Source organism: Oryzias latipes, chromosome 2 (genome assembly GCF_002234675.1).
Source record: "Oryzias latipes chromosome 2, ASM223467v1".
In the NCBI taxonomy this organism is placed as follows: Eukaryota; Metazoa; Chordata; class Actinopteri; order Beloniformes; family Adrianichthyidae; genus Oryzias; species Oryzias latipes.
The window spans coordinates 4,549,453-4,570,475 of record NC_019860.2 but is presented as its reverse complement, the minus strand read 5'-3'; the positions used below and the strand labels follow the sequence as shown (position 1 = coordinate 4,570,475).

At 43.5% G+C, this 21,023-nt stretch overlaps 3 protein-coding genes and 1 non-coding gene across 4 annotated transcripts in view; 2 read left to right on the top strand and 2 right to left on the bottom strand.

The window, feature by feature from the left end:
• Window positions 1-21,023, top strand: part of LOC105355226 (NACHT, LRR and PYD domains-containing protein 12-like) — a 354,920-nt gene that overhangs the window by 27,594 nt on the left and 306,303 nt on the right. The gene's annotated exons all lie outside the window — the stretch shown is intronic.
• LOC101163225 (gastrula zinc finger protein XlCGF57.1) overlaps window positions 1-21,023 on the bottom strand; it is a 466,623-nt gene that overhangs the window by 439,864 nt on the left and 5,736 nt on the right. The gene's annotated exons all lie outside the window — the stretch shown is intronic.
• Window positions 3,986-6,260, top strand: LOC105355202. The gene is made up of 3 exons (XR_002874752.1): window positions 3,986-4,007; window positions 5,725-5,898; window positions 6,217-6,260. It is a non-coding gene; the product is annotated as an uncharacterized LOC105355202 (transcript).
• On the bottom strand, window positions 10,768-20,900 carry LOC101155750 (gastrula zinc finger protein XlCGF7.1-like). Its single transcript, XM_023963037.1, has 2 exons — window positions 20,872-20,900; window positions 10,768-12,113 (listed from the first exon to the last, which is right to left on the bottom strand). Exon 2 carries the CDS (start codon window positions 12,011-12,013, stop codon window positions 11,003-11,005), a length of 1,011 nt encoding a protein of 336 aa, XP_023818805.1. The 5' UTR covers window positions 12,014-12,113; window positions 20,872-20,900; the 3' UTR covers window positions 10,768-11,002.

Genomic DNA, 21,023 nt, shown 5'->3' with positions numbered 1-21,023 from the left:
AACGCCACTGTAGGGAGAGAATATTGTTTTATGTACTGTATGGACTGACTGGAGGAATAATTTTACTTATGTGAGAATATATAGTGTTAATGTGTCAGGAGAGCTCATCAGGTCGATCACGATAGAAGGACATGTGGGTAGATCACGGGCGGTCAAAGATAAATAATATCAAAACAAAAAAGCGAATCTTCACTGAAAGGTACGTGACTTGGTTGACATGCAGAACGGCCAATTGAACATCCTCTGATCAAAACGTCACTGCACATTTGTGGTTCAAAACACTGAGCGCAAAATCTTCCTGCCATTGGAAAGCCGCTACCGGCCCCGCTGCGTGCCACGTCCATGGTGGAGGACCACTCCAGTACACATCACTACAGAACGACAATGTTACATTAATGTGATTTGTTTGTTCTTGTCTGTCTGTCCGTCCGACCGACCGACCGACCAACTGACCGACTGACGGATTTTCCATAATTTAAAAATGTCATCTGTCAGTCTGTCATCAGATGACATTTTTAAATGTCATCTGATGACAGACTGACAGATGACATTTTTAAATTATCTTTAAATCATCTGTCAGTCAGTCTGTCATCAATCTAGCCACAGGGGTTGCAAGCCAGTTGCCTCTGTGCCGGTCCCAAGCCCGGATAAATAGAGAGGGTTGCGTCAGGAAGGGCATCCGGCGTAAAAATTGCCAAAATAACCATGCGAATCATCCACAACACTTTAGACATACCGGATCGGTCGAGGCCCGGGTTAACAACGACCGCCACCGATGCTGTTAACCTACAGGGTGTCGGTGGAAATTTGACTACTGTTGGTCGAAGAAAGAGGGGAGGCAGAAGGGCCCGTGGCCAGAGAGAGAAGGGAAAAGGCAGGAACATAGGTTTGAGAATAGGGACTCTTAACGTTGGCACAATGACAGGGAAAGGCAGAGAGCTGGCAGACATGATGGAGAGAAGGAAGGTAGATGTACTGTGTGTGCAGGAGACAAGGTGGAAGGGCAGCAAGGCACGTAGTATTGGAGGAGGATACAAACTGTTCTATCATGGTGTTGATAGGAAGAGAAACGGGGTAGGAGTGATTCTGAAGGGGGAGTTTGTAAACAGTGTTCTAGAGGTGAAAAGAGTCTCAGACAGGATGATGAGCTTAAAGTTAGAAATCGAAGGGGTGATGGTGAATGTAGTCAGTGGGTATGCGCCACAGGTTGGCTGTGAGTTAGAAGTGAAGGAGAGATTCTGGAGTGAGTTGGATGAGGTCATACAGAGTTTCCCCAGAGGAGAGAGAGTTGTTATTGGAGCAGACTTTAATGGGCATGTTGGTGAGGGCAATAGAGGTGATGAGGAGGTGATGGGCAGGTTTGCTGTGAAGGAAAGGAATCTGGAGGGACAGATGGTGGTGGACTTTGCAAAGAGGATGGAAATGGCTGTAGTCAACACTTACTTCCAGAAGAGAGAGGAACATAGAGTGACATACAGAAGTGGAGGTAGGAGTACCCAGGTGGACTACATCCTATGTAGACGAGGTCATTTGAGAGAGGTTATTGACTGCAAAGTGGTGGTAGGAGAGAGTGTAGCCAGACAGCACCGCATGGTGGTGTGTAAGATGACTCTGGAGGTCAGGAAGAAGAAGAGAGGGAAAACAGAAAAGAAGACCAAGTGGTGGAAGCTACAGAATGAAGAAACTTGTGAGGAATTTAGGCAGAAGTTGAGACAGGGTCTGGGTGGTCAGGATGAGCTTCCAGATGACTGGGAAACTACAGCAGAAATTATCAGGGAAACAGGTAGGAAGGTGCTAGGTGTGTCATCTGGAAAGAGGAAAGACGGTAAAGACACTTGGTGGTGGAATGAGGAAGTACAGGAATGCGTCCAGAGGAAGAGGTTGGCTAAAAAGAAGTGGGATGTAGAAAGGACTGAGGAAGGTAGACAGGAGTACAAGGAAGCGCAGCGTAGAGTGAAGAGAGAGGTGGCAAAGGCCAAACAGAAAGCTTACGATGAGCTATATGACAGGTTAGACACAAAGGAAGGAGAGAAGGACTTGTACAGGCTAGCCAGACAGAGAGACAGAGATGGGAAGGACGTGCAACAGATAAGGGTGATTAAGGACAGAGATGGAAAGGTGCTAACAACCCAGGAGAGTGTACAGAAAAGATGGAAGGAGTATTTTGAGGAGCTGATGAACGTGGAAAATGACAGGGAAAGAAGGGAGGAAGATGTGGTTGTTGTGGAGCAGGAAGTAGCAGAGATTGGAAAGGATGAGGTTAGGAAGGCTCTGAAAAGGATGAAGAGCGGAAAGGCCGTTGGTCCTGATGACGTTCCTGTGGAGGTATGGAAGTGCTTAGGAGAGGCAGCAGTGGAATTTCTAACAAGGTTGTTCAATAGGATTTTAGAGAGTGAGAAGATGCCTGAGGTATGGAGGAGAAGCGTTCTGGTTCCGATCTTTAAGAACAAGGGTGACACGCAGAACTGCAGCAACTATAGAGGAATAAAGTTGATGAGCCACACAATGAAGCTGTGGGAAAGAGTAGTGGAAGCCAGGCTTAGGAAGAAGGTGGAGATCTGTGAGCAGCAGTATGGTTTCATGCCCCGTAAGAGCACCACTGATGCCATTTTTGCTTTGAGAATGTTGATGGAAAAGTACAGAGAAGGTCAGAAGGAGCTGCATTGTGTGTTCGTAGATTTAGAGAAGGCGTATGACAGGGTGCCGAGGGAGGAGCTGTGGTACTGTATGAGGTCGTCTGGAGTGGCAGAGAAGTATGTCAGAGTAGTTCAGGACATGTATGAGAGAAGTATGACGGTGGTGAGATGTGCTGTAGGTCAGACAGAGGAGTTCAAGGTGGAGGTGGGACTACACCAAGGATCAGCTTTGAGTCCTTTTTTGTTTGCTATGCTGATGGACAGGCTGACAGATGAGGTAAGACAGGAATCTCCCTGGACAATGATGTTTGCGGATGACATTGTAATTTGCAGTGAGAGTAGAGAGCAGGTGGAGGAACAGCTAGAGAGGTGGAGGTTTGCTCTGGAAAGAAGAGGCATGAAGGTCAGTCGTAGTAAGACAGAATACATGTGTCTGAACGAGAGCGATCAAGGTAGAAGCGTTAGGTTACAGGGGGCTGAGGTGAAGAAGGTGCAGGAGTTTAAGTACTTGGGGTCAACAGTTCAGTGTGATGGGGAGTGTGGAAAAGAGGTGAAGAGGCGAGTGCAGGCAGGTTGGAGCGGTTGGAGGAAAGTGTCAGGAGTGTTGTGTGACAGAAGAGTGCCAGCAAGACTCAAAGGAAAGGTGTACAAGACAGTGGTGAGACCAGCTCTGCTCTATGGGTTAGAGACGGTAGCAGTGAGACAGAGACAAGAGGCTGAGATGGAGGTAGCAGAGATGAAGATGTTGAGGTTCTCCTTAGGAGTGACCAGGTTAGACAGGATAAGGAACGAGTACATCAGAGGGACGGCTCATGTTGCCTGTGTTAGCGACAAAGTCAGAGAAGCCAGACTGAGATGGTTTGGACATGTTCAGAGGAGGGATAGTGGATATATTGGTAGAAGGATGTTGGAGATGGAGCTGCCTGGCAGGAGGGCAAGAGGACGGCCAAAGAGGAGATACATGGATGTCTTAACAGAGGACATGAAGTTGGCTAATGTTAGGGTAGAAGATGTCCATGATAGAGTGAGGTGGAAAAGGATGATTCGCTGTGGCGACCCCTGATGGGAAAAGCCGAAAGAGAAAGAGATCTGTCAGTCTGTCATCAGGGCGGGTCCCACCTGACTGAGTTAATCAAGTTCCTAGACCTCCAGCTGCATCACTGCTCCTGAACACCCTTTTCTGACTGATTGCAGGTTGATTAGATGCAGTTTGTCAAAGATCAGCTGTGAATCTCTGGGCTTAGCTCTGAAGAAAAACCCGTCCAATCTGACAGAACTGGACCTGAGCTACAACAACAACCTGCAGGATTCAGGAGTTCTTCATCTGTGTGGTTTTCTGGAGAGTCCAAACTGCAGACTGCAGACTCTGAGGTCAGACTCCATGTTTCTGTTGTGTTCAGATCAATATGATGTGTATAGTTGACGGGCTGATGACATCACTACAAAACGACAATGTTACATTATTGTGATTTGTTTGTTGTAGTTTTGAATTTACTTTGGTGAAAATTGCTGTATAATATTGCTAAATTGCCATAGTACTTTTGTTGCTATGCGGGTGATAAAGAGGGTGGAATATATTTTTGTTATTCTTAAATTGATTGGATGATGCAAAAGGAAGAGTGAGAGAGAAGAGAAATTATGACGTCATGGGGAGAATATGTTGCACTTTAAATCCATCACAGCCACTTTGGCACAGCTAGAGGCGTTTTTTCTTGTTCTGCTAATATTTAGAAATAAAAAAAAATAATAATAATAAAAAATAAAAAAGGAACAGGGCACTTTTTAATATGATGCAACAAGGGAAAGTGCTCAAGCCCCCTAGGGTCCTATGTGAGCATGTCACAACAGGTGATCCATTTTGGTATTAGACCTGACAGAATTTACCAAATTCCTGGACCTCCAGCTGCATCACTGCTCCTGAACACACTTTTCTGTCTAATCTTAGGTTGAAAGACTGCAGTTTGTCAGAGATCAGCAGTGAACCTCTGGTCTCAGCGCTCAAGAAAAACCCGTCCAATCTGACAGAACTGGACCTAAGCTGGAGCAAGAACCTGCAGGATTCAGGAGTTCTTCATCTATGTGGGTTTCTGGAGAGTCCAGACTGCAGACTGCAGACTCTGAGGTCAGACTCCATGTTTCAGTTGTGTTCAGATCAATATGATGACAAATTTGTGTTGACCCACAGTGAGCAGAAATGCCCAGATTCTGATCTGCAGCAGCATCTTCCTGCAGCTGATTGTTCTCTTCAAAGATCTGCAGAAGAACTTCTTCTTTTCTTCCTGCAGCTGCTTGTTTCAAAGCTGTCTGCTGACATTTATGCTCCACAAAGTTCTGCTTGCAGCCATCAGCTCTTCTTTGTGTCTATGCTCCAACAGACTCCTTTAAAGCGCGTGCAGAAGAAGCAGCCGTGCACGCTCACATGCACTCTGAGTCATGCTGCTGTGTTTCAGCAGATGCAGCTGAGAGTCCAGCGGCTGATGTTTGTGAGCAGACAGTGACAGAGTCCTGCTGCAGCTGGATGCTGCTCTCACCTTTTCATCCACAAACATCATGACATCATCCATCAAAGCTCCCAGCAGCTTCTGACTCTTCATTCAGAGATGAAGTCATGGATCAGGGATCAATGTCCAACATTTGCTGCTGACTCTTCCTCATCACTTCCTTCTTCTCTCTGCTTTGATCTGTTGGAGCTGAAAGTCTCTGCTTGAAGGGATGCAGCAGAGAAGGACTGGAAGATCATCTCCTGAAAACTGGGATGAAGACTTTCCAGCATCATGCTGCTGAAATTTTCCCATGATTCAGTGCTGTTTGGAGAAGAGCTGAGCAGAAAGAGGAAGTGGACTTTTTCTGCTGTTGCTGCAGAAACATCAGTTGGTTTGGATGCAGCCACAGGCTGATGTTTGACTTTCACACATCTGGACTTCTTTCCTGAAGCAGCTGCATGTTGTCCTGAATGTTCCTGAATGTTCTTCTTCTCTGCTTCTGCTGGACTCTTCTGATCTGCTGCTGTTGCTTCACATCTTTGGACTTTTGAAGGATGAAAAACATGAACTTTGTCTTTAAACTCAACTCTTTGTTCTTGATTCAGGTTTATGAACTGCAGATTGTCAAAGGTCAGCTGTGCTTCTCTGGTCTCGGCTCTGAACTCTAACCCGTCCTACCTGACAGAAATTGACCTGAGATACAACAGCCTTCAGTCTTCAGATGTTCAGCAGCTCCAGGATCTGGTGGAGAGTCCAAACTCCAAACTGCAGACTCTATGGTCAGTAGAGGGTTGGAGTCAGTCCAGCTGCTTCCAGATGTTTGGTCCTAAAATTAGTCTTAGAACAAAGTTACAGAGTTTCCTCTGAAGCTGCAGCTTCTTAGTGAAGCTCTGAGGAGAATGATGACAGGCTCTTTAGGACAACAGTCAGCCAATCAGAGCAGCAGAAGCTCAAACAGGTGAAGATGACAGGAAGCTGCTGCTCTGAACAGGACTGAAGCTCCTGCTGCTCTTTCTGCTGCTGTGCTGCATCACTGACTGACAGACCAGCATCAGGAGACACTCCTTCATCTCTGTCGCCCTCATTTATCTCTGCAGGTGGAGGTAAAGATGAGTCAGATGTTCCTCCTGGAGGAGCAGAGAGGAGCAGCAGCAGCAGCTGGTCTGCAGAGATGTTGTGACTGGACGGTGTTCCTGGGAGGTGGAGAGCAGAGTGATGGAGGAATCAGAGGAAGTGGAGATGAGTGTCAGAGCTGCAGCAGGAACTGATCTGAGATCAGCTCCACTGTCTCTCTCAGCATCAAGTGGACAGTTATTGTGCTGCAGCTCCCCCGGTGGACTGATGGAGAACTGCACTTCCTCTTCTCATTCTAACTTGGAGTGTTGATCTGAAACATGGGTTGGATTCAGATGTTCAGCAGCTCCAAGATCTGGAGAAAAACAGACCTGCAGACAAACAGATTCTTTTCTAGATCATCACTTTCTTCTTTGGTCTACATTTGATGAACAGATGTGAGTTTGGGATGGACCAATCAAGGATTGAGGGAAACATTGATCAGACAGAACATTTCTGGATGAGATAGATCCATGTGTGGGTCAGGGGAAAACAGTCAGGCGTTGAAACTTGGTTCTGTGTTGGGAACAGGGAAAGAACCAGAACTCTTTATCACAAGATTTTTATCTTGTTATATCTGTTGTGAAGTTTGATCATTTTTTGCAAATAAACACTGATATGAATTTGTAACAAGCCAACTAGTAATTAACTGGTAAATGTACCTGGCTCCATTTAGTTTACATTTTAACGGTATTACTAGAAATGGTTTCCTCTTGACTAGGCCTGCGCAATAAATCACAAATTAGTGTGTGCAGTATGCATATTGCAAAAGTCAGTGAAAAACGCAATAAATGGTGACCTTTAATGTGATAAAACAATCTTATGGCAGCTTAAAGCATTTAACGATTTAAATAAATTTATGTATGCATTTGACCAATCAGATGGACACCTTCACTTTGTTGACCAATCGGATGAAGCGCTTATGTTAGATATTCGCCTGCTATGTAGTTGAGGGTCATTTGGAGTGTAATTGAACTTATGTTGACTCTTGTTTAAATTAAACTGTTGCAGTGAAATTGAAATTGTTTTTGGTTGTTTTGCTATTTGTTTATGTACTGCAAGTTATATCGTCATCGCAATATTGATCACTGTTAGCGCAGATTGCAACCTTTCCTCATATCATGCAGCCCTACTCTATGTTCAAAGTAAACCTAAACTGGTTCGTCTAAAATGATTTAGACATAATTTTCACCCTCCCCACCAAGATGTCCCCCTAGTGCCCTACTCGCCAATTTTAACTGCACCCTCCTTAGTACACACACCCCTCCCCCTTCAATATATACATTCCAACATAAACACACACACATGCACCCACACACACCCTCTCATACACACATACACGCACACACATTTTGCAAGGAAGGTGGGACCTGGGTCCATCTGTCCCCTACCCCTTCCCTGGTGAGGGGTGCGGGCCCCTTGGCGATGGTGGCCGTGTCCCTTGGGTGCCGGCTCCCTGGGCCCGGCGGTGCTCTCTCCGCACGGTGGAGGGGTTCATATTACACCTGAGCCGGGGGTGTTCGTGTCCCTGGGGGGTGGGTCCTGGTCCTTGCCCCTGAGCGCTGGGCCCCGCCAAACTTCCAACATGGCCGAGCCTGGTCGGGCCATATTTATAACACCCCTTGTGGGCCACCCTTTTTTCCCCGGGGTTCCCCCCTCCTGGGCGGGGGCGGCCATGTCTGACCCATGTGAACGTTTGTTATATTCTGAAAACATTTTTCTGGGCCCATGTACACGGTTGGATTTTAATCCGACCATTGATCCCATCAAGATATTTTGCACATGTAACCGTGGCTTATGGTGTCTACTCGCAGCGTGGCATCACAATGGTGTCTCTCCATCGGGATGTCAGTCACCCATCACGATGGACGATACACTAACCTGATTTTAGCCCTGAACTCTGGCTGAAGACCGCCTGAACTTGCTTATTCTGGGTATGTCGATTCCAAAGGGCCGGATATGAGTTAGCGTAATTACGTTTGACTTGGTAACCCTGGGTTAATGTACATGCAGGGCAAGTACATAAAGACATTCTCAATCACCAGCATCACCGATTTCCAAAGTCACCCTTGAAACGCTTGGAGAGTGCTATACTTCAGTGAGACGGAGTCGGAGATTTTAAAAAATAACGGACAGAGTAAATGCACGAGTTTCTATCTCATTTCCCTTGTGATGCTGTCACCGACATTTCTCAAACATACCTAAGCAGGAAGAAAGGAGACAGATTCACTTGGTACCTTTTACCGGAGAGCCAGACAGACAATTCACCCAAGCAATTCTCCCATCTGCTCTGAGTTCACAATGTCTGCTCTCCGTATTTATTGAAAATAGAGCAGTCCCTGGTTACATCATACATTGCAATTCTAAGGGAGGAGGAACACATAATCACAATGCAACCAATAAAAACCGCCTGCACAGCATCTTTGCCGATACTAACCCCCCCTATGAGGCAGCTGGTCCAATGGCATGGGACACACTTACTGTTTTTCAAAAGCCAATCACTTCCAACGGCTGCTGTGAGCAGAAGTATCATTTCTGCTTTCCTGGAGACGAGCCTTTTGCAAGCAACGGTTGTATAGACACACATAGCACCGAGTATGATCACACAAAGTTCAAAAGGTCATTCGTCAAATGATCTAGGTTAGAGTGAAAAGCAAAGGAAATATATTATAACAATAAATATAATAAAATAGTTTAAATAGATGTATATTAAATCATATATATATATAGATGTATATATAGATATACATATTACATATATATATATAGATATAGATATAGATATGGATATAGATATCTATATAGATATATAGATATATCTATATATAAATATCTCTCTATATATATATAGATATATATATAAAAACAAAAACGCCCCTCTCACCCTTCCGCGGTTGGTTTCTCACCCAAGCTCGGGTCCTCTCCCAGAGGCCTGAGAGCTTGAGGGTCCTGTGCAGTATCTTGCCAGTTCCTTCACAGTCCCAAAGGATCTTTGCCCTCTCATTCTCTACCACCTTCTGTGGTGTTTCCCATTTTGACCTTGGGGTTTCCAGTCCATATTCTGCACAAATGTTCCAGTATCTTATTCCAGCCACTTGATTGTGGTGCTCCATGTATGCTTTACCTGCCAGCATCTTACACCCTGCAGGGTGCCATGTGCTGGATTGTTTCAGGCGCCTCTTTGCACAGCCTACACCTTGGGTCTAGTTTGGTGTGGCAGATCTGAGCCTCTATCGCTCTGGTGCTCAGGGCTTGATCCTGAGCTGCCAGGATGAGCGCTTCAGTGCCGTCCTGTAGGCCAGCCCTTTCTAGCCATTGGTCGGACTTCTTGTTATCAGCCACTTCAGTTATGGACCATGGGTGGTACATCCCATGCATGAGGATCTGTCCTCCAGCAGTGCATCCTCTGCTCTCCATTGGCTGGGACATTCACTGAGCACACTGTCAGTTGGGCCCTTGAGCTTGATATATTGACCTCAAAGCCCCAATTGAGATTGAGATGGTACAATATAATACAATACAAAATATATACACGTATATTTATTCATATTGTACACCTTCTCATTCATAGAGTTTTCTTTATTTTCACGACTATGGTAATTGTAGATTCACACTGAAGACATCACAATTATGAATTAACACGTGGAATTATATACATATCAAAAAAGTGTGAAACAACTGAAAATGTCAATTTCTAGGTTGTTCATAGTAGCCACCTTTTGCTTTGATTACTGCTTTGCACACTCTTGGCATTCTCTTGATAAGCTTCAAGAGGTAGTCACCAGAAATGGTCTTCCAATAGTCTGCAGGAGGACTTCCCAGAGATGGTTAGCACTTGGCGGCCCTTTTGCCTTAACTCTGCGGTCAAGTTCACCCCAAACCTTCTCGATTGTGTTCAGGTCCGGTGACTGTGGAGGCCAGGTCATCATGCGCAGCACCCCTTCACTCTCCTTCTTGGTCAAATAGCCCTTACACAGCCTGGTCGTGTGTTTGGGGTTATTGTCCAGTTGAAAAATAAATTATGGTCCAACTAAACACAAACCAGATGGAATAGCATGCCCCTGCAAGATACTGTGGTAGCCATGCTGGTTCAGTATGCCTTCAATTTGGAAAAAATCCCCAACAGTGTCACCAGCAAAGCACCCCCACACTATCACACCTCCTCCTCCATGCTTCATGGTGGGAATCAGGCATTCTGCGTCGCACAAAGACACGGTGGTTGGAACCAAAAATCTCTTTTTCTGTACTTAGCCACTTTTTTCAGTCTATTCAGTAGGACTATCAGCTGTGTGTCCACCTGACTTCTGCACAACACAACTGATCCTCCCAACCCCATCTATAAGGCAAGAAATCACACTTAAACCTGACAGGGCAAAAGTGAAAAACATTTCAGGTGACTACCTCTTGAAGCTCATCAAGAGAATGCCCAGAGTGTGCAAAGCAGTAATCAAATCAAAAGTTGGCTACCATGAAGAACCTACAATATGACATATTTTCAGTTGTTTTACACTTTTCTTTAATATATATAACTTATATAATTCCACGTGTTAATTCACAGTTTTGATGCCGTGAGTTTGACTCTTCAATGTTCATAGTCATGAAAATAAAGAAAACTCTCTGAATGAGAAGGTGTGTCCAAACTTTTGGTCTGTACTGTATTTCTCAAATTTTCAATCTGTTCTTTTATGCGTTTTAAACTGATTCTGATTTGAACCTATAATCTTCCTTTGTTTCTTAGATTGAGAATTTCCACTGAATTATACTTTGATTTCAAAAAGGTTTCTCTGCTTTGTGAGTTATCATGTGTCTTTTAAGATGAGATTTGCAACTAAAACTTTTATCACATTCTTTACAAGAAAAAGGCTTTTCTCCTGTGTGAGTTCTCATGTGCTTTTTGAGATTATAACTTTGACTAAATCTTTTATCACATTCTTTACAAGAAAAAGGCTTCTCTCCTGTATGAGTTCTCATGTGAGTTTTGAGACTTGATGTTTGACTAAAACTTGTATCACATTCTTTACAAGTAAAAGGCTTCTCTCCTGTATGAGTTGTCATGTGTGTTTTAAGATGAGATTTACGACTAAAACTTGTGTTACATTCTTTACAAGGGTAAGGCTTCTCTCCTGTGTGAGTTCTCATGTGTTTTTTGAGACTAGCTATTTCACCAAAACTTTTACCACATTCTTCACAAACAAAAGACTTTTCTCCTGTGTGAGTTCTCATGTGTCTTTTTAGATCAGATATTTCACTAAAACTTTTATCACATTCTTCACAAGCAAAAGACTTCTCTCCTGTATGACTTCTCATGTGTCTTTTAAGATGAGATTTACGACTAAAACTTTTATCACATTCTTTGCAAGAGAAAGGCTTATCTCCTGTGTGATTTCTCATGTGTCTTCTGAGACTAGATATATGACTAAAACTTGTATCACATTCTTTACAATAAAAGGTGTGCTCTCCTGTATGATTTCTCATGTGTATTTCGAGACTAGATACGTCATGAAAACATGAATCACATTCTTTAGAAGAAAAGGGTTTTTCTCCTGTATGAGTTCTCATGTGAATTGTGACTTGAGACCAGTGATCAAAGCTTATACCACATTCTTGACAGACATAAGGTCTTTCAGACTCGGTTCTCATGTGGATTGACAAATTGTGTGCAATTCCTTTTCTTTTACCCAACTCTATAAAGGTGGATCTTTTTCCTTTTGGAGATTGTTTGTGTTTCTTAACCAAAGATGCCTTTCTGGGATTTTTTCCAGTAGACTCACTTTCTGACATGTGAGAGCTGTCCGCACTTTGGACATGACTTCTGTCTCTTCTCTTCCTCTGATCTCTGTTCTGTGGGTCTGTCTCTTCATCTGTAGTTGATGTTGATTCTTCATGTTGGTTTCTTTCTTCATCCTGACTATCAGTTACATTAAAGCTCTGCTGATTGTTTAGATCTGCTTCACTGTTCTCATCTTCCTTATAAGTAGGAATCTCCATCAAGGTATCTGTCTCCTGCTTTAGATCAAGCTGATCTTCATCCTGACTGATACAGAGTTCATCTAGTTCCTCTTTAATCTGTGGAGGTTCCGGTTCTTCATGTTTCACTCTGAAGTTCCTCTGCTGGTTGCAGAGATCCTCTTCAGTCACCCAATGCTCGGAGAGGACTGCAGGAACACAAACACAAAAAGGAACCCTTTTATACTTTAAAAGACTTTTTGTATTGTTCAGTGTCAAGAAAAATATAAACCACCTAAAAAGTACGTCAGCTTAAAATTTACCGGTAATTAAAAAAAATCCCCCCCCATTTTCTGAACTCATTGAATCCTTTTTGGGGTCATGGGGATCCTAAAATCTATACCAGCTACTGTTGAGCAAAAGCCTGGTACGCCCTGAACAAGATGCCAGCCAGTCGCTGACAGGTTGCCAGCCCACCTGGGGACAGTGAGGACAGATGTCTCAGTGACCATGGGAAAAGTGATGAAGAATCTGTGCCTGGCACTAAGAGATTACAGAGGACTGGCTGAGGAAGAAGAAGACCAAGTCCTGCTGGTTACAAGGCGTTTCACTATGCAGCATGTGACATCTGATGCCCGGTGGCTGTAGTAGGAGATTCCAGTTTCGATGTCTGCAGTCGGCATGGGTGCGTGCCGCGGGAGCCCCCTGTGCCGTTTTCGTCAGTGGTTTAGAAAGAAGGCAAGTGCTGTATCCCGCCATGTGGCACTCAGTAGCAACTGTGGGTGCTGATGAACATGAAGAGGTAATTTTTGTTATGGACTCTCGCTCCTGATGTTGCTTCTTGACGGACTACCAGAAGAGTTCGGTTCCCCCCACCGGCTTGGAGACGTCCAGCCGTTGCCCACCGCTGTGTGCAGCTAACGGATCTGGTATCAGGCCTTTTGGGACCAAGTGGACAACTGATTGTTTTCATGGACCTAAGTGTAAATAAAACTAAATAATAATACATTTTACTTGTTAAGCACCTTTCTAGGAACCCAAGGTTGCCGTACATAAAAGTGAAAATAAAGTAAAATTAATAAAAGCAATATAATGTACAATAAAATAATAATAATAATAATGGATTAGATTTATCTGCGCTTTTCCAGACGCTCAAAGCACTTACATTGTGTCCATTATTCATTCACTCCTTATTCTTCCTTGGTGATGGTAAGCTATGGTTGTAGCCACAGCTGCCCTGCGGCAGACTGACAGAGGCGTGGCTGCCAGTTCACGCCTACGGCCCCTCTGACCATCACCGTGATCATTCATACACATGCACACGCCAGTGGAGCCACACTGGAGGCAAGCAAGGTGAAGTGTCTTGCCCAAGGACACAACGACAGTTGGCTGGGGGGAGCGGGGATTGAACTGCCGACCCTTCGATCATTGGACAACCTGCTTAACCGCCTGAGCCACTGCCGCCCAAGAATCACAAGTTATGGAAGGAAATATACAAGTTGGTAAGTGAGTTTTTAGTTTCTTGGTGATTTATGAGAGACAGCCAATGTTTCTGAGGTCAGGAGGTAGTAAGTTCCAGAGCCTGGGGACAGAGCAGTTGAAAGCTCTGCTCCCCATAGTGACGAGGCGAACAGTGGGGACATCCAGATGAAGGGAGGAGGAGGATCTGATAGATATGAGGTTGTGGATGGATTTTAAAGTCAGAAGATGTATTTTGTATGTAATTCGGTGTGTGATTGGTAGCCAATGGAATGCTGCAGAACAGGTGTGATGTGTTGGATGGAAGGTGTTTGAGTGATATTTCTGGCAGCAGAGTTTTTAACATATTGTAGTTTTAGTAGTTTTTTTGTGGTAAACCAAAAATAAGGCAGTTGCAGACTAATCCAGGCGGGAAGTGACAAGACTGTGCACCAGGACGGATGTGGAATGAGGACTGAGGTCCTGCTTGGGCTAAGCTCGGCTCCTAAAACTGACCTTGACACGTCCTCCACAGAGTTGGTGTTTGGACAGCTGGTCCGAATTCTGGGGGAGTTTTTGTTAAAAGTCGTCTGCCCCTGGTCCATCGGCTCCTGGCTCTGTGCACCACTATGTCTACGGTTATTTATACCTGCAATCCTCCTGTGAGCTCAGTTTGTTTTTGTTCGACATGATGCCCACTGCTCGCCCCCTTACTCTCCCTACGATGGTCCGGTCAGTGTTCTGGAGAAGGGGGACAAATGTTTTGTTTTGGTCATGGGCAGGCGCGGAGAGCTGGTCACAGTGGACCGGCTCTAAACCAGCGTTTGTGTGGACAGGTGACATTATGCAGTCAGCTCGAGTTCCTCGCCACTGATGTCCCACTTCCAGACTGTCAAATCTGCCGCGTTCTGCCAACAGCGTCCCTCAGTTGGCTGCACAGGATGTGGATCAGCACAGCTGTTTTGGCAGAAGACAAGAAGTGTCTCGTAGGGCTGTGACGATAACCGCATCACCGCGGTGATGAGGTCATCACCCCTCATCACCGCACTTTTTATTTTACGTTTTGCATATGGTGCGTGATTGGAACTATAATAAACACATTAAACACATTCATCTTTGCTGATAATTTCCTTTTTCTGCTAGTCCTGTGTTCAGACTTTCCTTCTTTCTTTCAGACTGTTCTCTCCTTCTCTCCCACTGCGCCTGTCACTGCCTCTGCGCTGCACGTGACACGCGGCTCCCTTTACTCACACACACAGACGCGCGCTTTCAGAAGCACACATCCTCATTCTACAACAGAAGTTTTTACGTCTCGCAAGGAAATACGACAAATTTACTGCGTTCTAATTATTCATTTCCATTGTATTCGTTTCCGTTACAAGCTGCGTGCTTTCTTGAGTGCGCGATGCGGCCGCCCGCCGGAGGATTTTGTGTTTTCCTTCACTCCGTAACACCAAACATGAACGCGCGCTGTTAGATTTCGATGGACATCACTACTATTTGGGCGCGGGCGGCCGTGGTGCAGCGGTAGGGCGGTCAACCCATGATCGTAAGTTTGCAGGTTTGATTCCCGCCTTGCACGCCCATGTGTCGAAGTGTCCTTGGGCAAGACACTGAACCCCACCATGCCTCTGGTGGGAGCCGCCGCCAGTGTATGAATGTGTGTGTGCATGGGTGAATGGGACGGTGACTGTAAAGTGCTTTGGGCCTTCGAAAGATGGTAGAAAGCGCTATATAAGTATACGCCATTTACCATTTACCATATTTTGTGCGGCGCAAAGTTACATGTCTGTATAAACAAAGGTGTTCTTCATGGGTGTCCGGCTCACAGCTACCGGAAAGGTGACAAAGTGTCTGCAGTCTCGTTTATTACTGGGCAATAAATAATATTCTGAGAAGATGTCTGTACCAGAGAGCACAGGTGAAGGCTCACGTGCAGCTAGAGAGCGGTCCGCTGCAGAGGAATCAACACACACCCCCAACACACGTGTGCGCACCTTCCTACTATAACTACACAAGATGCTCCGCGCTCACACACACAGTCAATCTACAACACCTACATAGTTAGTTCATTAGTTAGATATGTATTTGTTAGTTGTTACTGTTATTTGTTAACAGGGGGGGGGGGGGGGGGGGGGGCTGCGGTTAACCGTCACAGCTCTAGTGTCTCGTCATCATTGCCACACAAGGAAAAAAGGTAAAAGTTGAAATAGTATTTCAACTTTCTTTGTTTAAAAACCAAAAAGTAATGCACTAGTGGTATATCATACCTGCAGCAATAGGATTAGATAAATCAGGACAAAATACCATCAATATTTCTAAGCAGACAGTTTAGGAAGCTGGAGAGGCCGGTCCAACTGAGAATCCATCTCCTCAGAGACGTGAGGCAGTCCACTGCAGAACTCCTCCAACAGGCTGTCATCACCATCACACTTACTCTGGTGTAGAGTGAGGAATAAAAGTCCACAGCCCTCTGTCTGATCTGGTCAGGTCCTAGCTCCCTTCTGCGGTGTCGGACAATAAAGAGTGCATCACCTTCATCTGTCCATGCTTCTTCTCCAAATCAAAAAAGAAATTAGAGGGAGCATCCATTTCAGAAACATCCTGAAACCGGGACCGAACCAGTGCCCCCTGAACTTTAGAGTCCAGCAGGCGTTCCAAAGTCAACCTTTTTGATTTGAGGAGTTCAATATACCCTCGATTTTGAGTGGACTCACTCAAAGACTCCAAGCCCACAATATCAGTCTCCAAGTCTTTAATAAATCGACAGTAATCACACGTAACGTTCAGAGTATACTGTTGGCACAGAAGATTAATTTTATTCTTACCATGGTCCCACCATTGCCCAAGAGAACCAAAATCATTTTTCCTTTGTCTAAACTGAGTCCAAAATAAACCTAAAACATCCCTAAAACGAGCATCAAATGTTAAAACTGAATTCAAATGCCAATATGCACTTTTAGGTGTAAAATCCTTCACATGAAAGACACGAACTAAAAGAGAATGGTCAGTAAAAGCAACAGGAAAAATATTACAGGACTTAAAAACATTAAAATGGGGCTTAAAACCATAAAAACGATCGAGACGGGCGAGAGTCAAGCTGCTGTCATACATGCGGGACCAAGTGTATTGCCGGCAGTCTGCATGCATCCTTCGCCATACGTCCACCATCGTTTTCAGTACAATTACCCCCCCTCAAGAATAAAAAATCCTCCGAGCTGCAGCTATCCAGTTTTACACTCAGTTGACCAAAAAAACTCTTCCTCTCAGCAATCAGAGCATAAAAATTCACTAAAAGCACAGAAAAACACTCAAACACAGCTGTGACCAGTAAAAACCTTCCTGCAACCAATTGTTCTACTTCCATAGAAATTGGAGCAAACCTCCTGGAAACAAAAAACCCACCCCTCCACTATCTGAGGTGAGATGGCTCATAAGGACCTCAGCATCCCGCTCTCTGTTCCAGTCCACCTCCAGACCGGGATCACTGTGGGTTTCCTGAAGAAATAAAACATCCAGGTGTTTGGCCCTCATAGTCTCAAAGCGCAGGGCTCTTTTTAAGGGTTCTCTGTTACCATTAACATTCAAACTCCCCACTTTAAAGGAATCCATCAAACAAATGAAAAAAAAAAAAAATAAGCAAAGCAACAAACCCATCATGAATTTAAAAACCAAGTTGTTGTCGGACTTTCTGTATCTGTCTGTAAACCTCCTGATCAGTCAGGTCAGACTCAGCCCTGTGTTTGATGAGGTGCTTAGCAGACACATAAAAAGCTTTCAAGTCAGGGAAATATGAGGGAATGTGCAGCTTCTTCAAACCTTTAGTTTGTTGCATATAAAGTCTGAACATGTGAGCAGGATACAGCTTTATGTCCTAACTAGCAGACAGCAAAGAGCTGCCCTGAGACCGTTCCCTGCAGTCAGACCAGCGTCCCTCACTGTCACTGCCGTCAGACACAGCCGCTCCTCCTGCTGAGACCACCAGTCTCAGGAGAAAAAGAAGAAGAAAAAGAAGGAGGAGGAGGAGGAGAAGTAGTAGGACTGAAGTACTTAGGGTCACCAGTCCAGAATAACACAAACTTATTTTCAAAAATATGTCACAGGGTCACAGGTATATACATTCTTCTTCACAGACCGGTAATTAATGAGAGGCAGATTTTTACTGTAGCAACACTGCAGAGAACCAGAGAGAGAGCTTTTATTTTGACACGCTAAACATTGTACATCGCACAGGTCTCATCATCCTCTCCCCTCCCCACAATCATGGTCCAAAAAGAAGTTAACACAACAGAAAGAAATAACTAAAAAACAAACAAACAACAAAACTGTCAGATGAAAGACACGTAGGCAAAAATAAACACCCGTGCTCAACCCTATTTTGACCAGAGCAGTAAAGGGGATTGTATCCCACAATTCCCTGTGCTGACCCTCCAAGTGGCTAAGCAGTTTTGAGGGCTTCATTGCCTCATTAGAGAGCCGGTTGTCGGATATTATGCATTGTGAGCTTAGTGCATGGAAATCTCCCGTTGGGAAAAATCTGTATTTTGAGTAGGACTCCTGATACTGTTTATTAAATATAGCTTTATGTTTTTGGAAGTCGAAGGCTCACCTTCTGTCTCCTGGCTGGGCCTTTTCTATGGAGTGATATTTCTGCCACCACGTTGCACACAACGTTGCAAATGAAAATATTAAATATTTGCTTTTGAATTTTTTTTTCCACTTTCAAATTTATTTTGCATTCAAAGACGTTTTTGCATTTGCAAAACACGTTTTCACATACGTTGTGTCAAATCTCACTTTTTTGCCTATCTTTGATTTTGCTGACTATTGCCAACCAAAAAAGTTTTCGCATGTGTTGTGTGTCATCTCACGTTTATCCTATATTTGATTTTGCCGGGTTAAGTTTCAGTTTGACGTGACACAGCTGCCATCAAACAGCTGCTGATTGGTCCAGATTCTAACCAATCAGGTGTCTCTGTCTCATATTGACCGTGCTTGGAGACAGACATGGACTTTGGCGCCAGTTCTGTTTGAACGAGATTCTGTCGTTTTCAACCATTCTGGCCCGTTTCTCTCAAAATTAAACCCAGAAGGAGCAGCAAAGCAGCTAAAATCAAACAGTTTTGTTTTGTTTATGTCAGTGCAGTAACCAACGTGTTTAAAATGTCTGCAGCAGAAAAAAAACGTCTGAGCTCTGACACCGTCCAGCCGGAAGGAATACTTTTTAAGATTTGTATCTAAACTATTGTTTTATTTTAATCAATAAAAGTTCAAATATTAAGAGAAAATAGCATTTTTTTCACAAGTAATTTTTTTTTTGACAAACGCTCACAAGTTCGAAAATGAACATAAAAGTTCATTATTTTGCCTATTATTACCGTTCGTCTAATCCCAAACATTTGTACAGTATAAAATAATATATGCTTTAAATCATTTATTGCTTTTGTTTTAACGAACAGATCTAAAAGAAAATTAAACTTTTTACCAATAATTTGCTTTGCAAGATTCACAGATCACACACAGGCCTGTTGATTTAATGTCAGCAGATTTTTACAGTTTATTTACTGTTTGGGGAGATCCTCTGCCATAAATTCACAAATCTGACCAAATAAAAATTAATCAATGCTAAAAAAGAAAGAAAGTATGAATTATTGTTAAAATTATAAAAACAATGATGAAAGCGTCTTTATCCAAAGAGACAAAATTGAGGGTAAAAAGAGCTGGTTTGGTTTCTGAGCTTCGGTAGCAGACACCATGTTAGATGAATACTGCGATTACATTGGTTAGGTTCTGGACCAATCAGCAGCTGTTTGATGGCAGCTTTGTCACGCTAAACTGAAACTAATGTCAGGAAAATCAAAGATATGTAAAAAGTGAGATGACACACAACGCATGTGAAAAAATTTTTGGCGGTGGCCGTGGTGGCAGTTTTATCACGCTAAGTCGCGCTCACAGTAGTCAACAAAATCAAAGATAGGACAAAAGCGAGATTTGGCACAACGTGATGCGAAAACATGTGTTTTGCAAACGCAGTGTTTTTGAAACCAAAAAAAAAGTTTTTGAATGCAAAAAAAACATTTGAAAGCAGGAGGTTTACAGACTGAGGAAACAGATCCAGGAGGAGTATAACGATTAATCAAATAATCCATTAATTGATTTCTATTACTACGAACCAACCAGATCAACCTGTCTGAGGCGAGTTGTTAATTTAATCGAATCTTCCTATACCATACAGAATATTTTCAAAATAAGATCAAAATCGATATTGGAAAATAAATTTAGGATTGGGTCATGGTAGGTGTATGTAAAAATGACCAAGGACATTCCAGTGGACAACACACATGTGATGCAGCAAAAACTCATCAATCAATCATTCCAGTCAAATATGTGGAAACACTTTGAAATTAGCACAGACATGACCATACAATTTGGTAGAATGTTCTAATAATGTTCCATTTGTGTCATTTTCATGTGGAAAATCAACAGTGGGCTAAACTAAAATGTGAATCCATTTGCCATTTATCTGTGTTTACTTGATTGTTTGTACACATATTTAATTTACACTTGATTATCTTTCAAGAAGTTTAAGGAATCTGGAAAACTTCAGCTATTCTGTTCAGTTCCAGGTATTTATCTCTGAGTCACACTGGGTTAAGTTTTGGCTAAAGATGTCCTGGATCCATTTTAGGTCAGTGAATCGGATCTTTCAAAATGGAACAATACTGACTATGAATCATATTATCAACCACAAATTATGACATGAAATGAGTTCTTAAAACAAGCTATTAATCCTCTTTGCAGCATACATTGCATGCAAGCTTTTCTCCAGAGTTTTACCATCATCATTTTCATATTTTTATTCTAACTTTTGACTTTACTGGTAACCAGCATCACAACCTTCAAGGTTGATAATGGTGAGATATCCAAAACTAAATTCCATTGTTTATTTTTACTAAGATGGGCTATAAGTTAAATCGCCTGTTCCTGAAGGCCAACATGGAAAGTAATGTACATTCTGGGAATCTTTATAGTTTTATTGACAAAAGTAGCAATATTTATAAAGGTGGGCGGGGTCACAGTATCAGCAAACCCTTATGACCGTTGTTGAAGTGAATATACCGACAGCGTGGAGCTGACGTTCAGAGTCACACTGACCTGCTGACATGTGAGAGCTGTTCACACTTTGGACATGACTTCTGCCCCTCCTCTTCCTCTGATCTCTGTTCTGTGGGTCTGTCTCTTCATCTGTAGTTGATGTTGATTCTTCATGTTGGTTTCCTTCTTCATCCTGACTATCAGTAACATTAAAGCTCTGCTGATTGTTTAGATCTGCTTCACTGTTCTCATCTTCCTCATAAGTAGGAATCTCCATCAAGGTATCAGTCTC

Coding starts and splice junctions, on each gene's coding strand:
- LOC101155750 (XM_023963037.1), bottom strand. CDS start 12,013: ATGTCAGAAAGTGAGTCTACTGGAAAAAATCCCAGAAAGGCATCTTTG.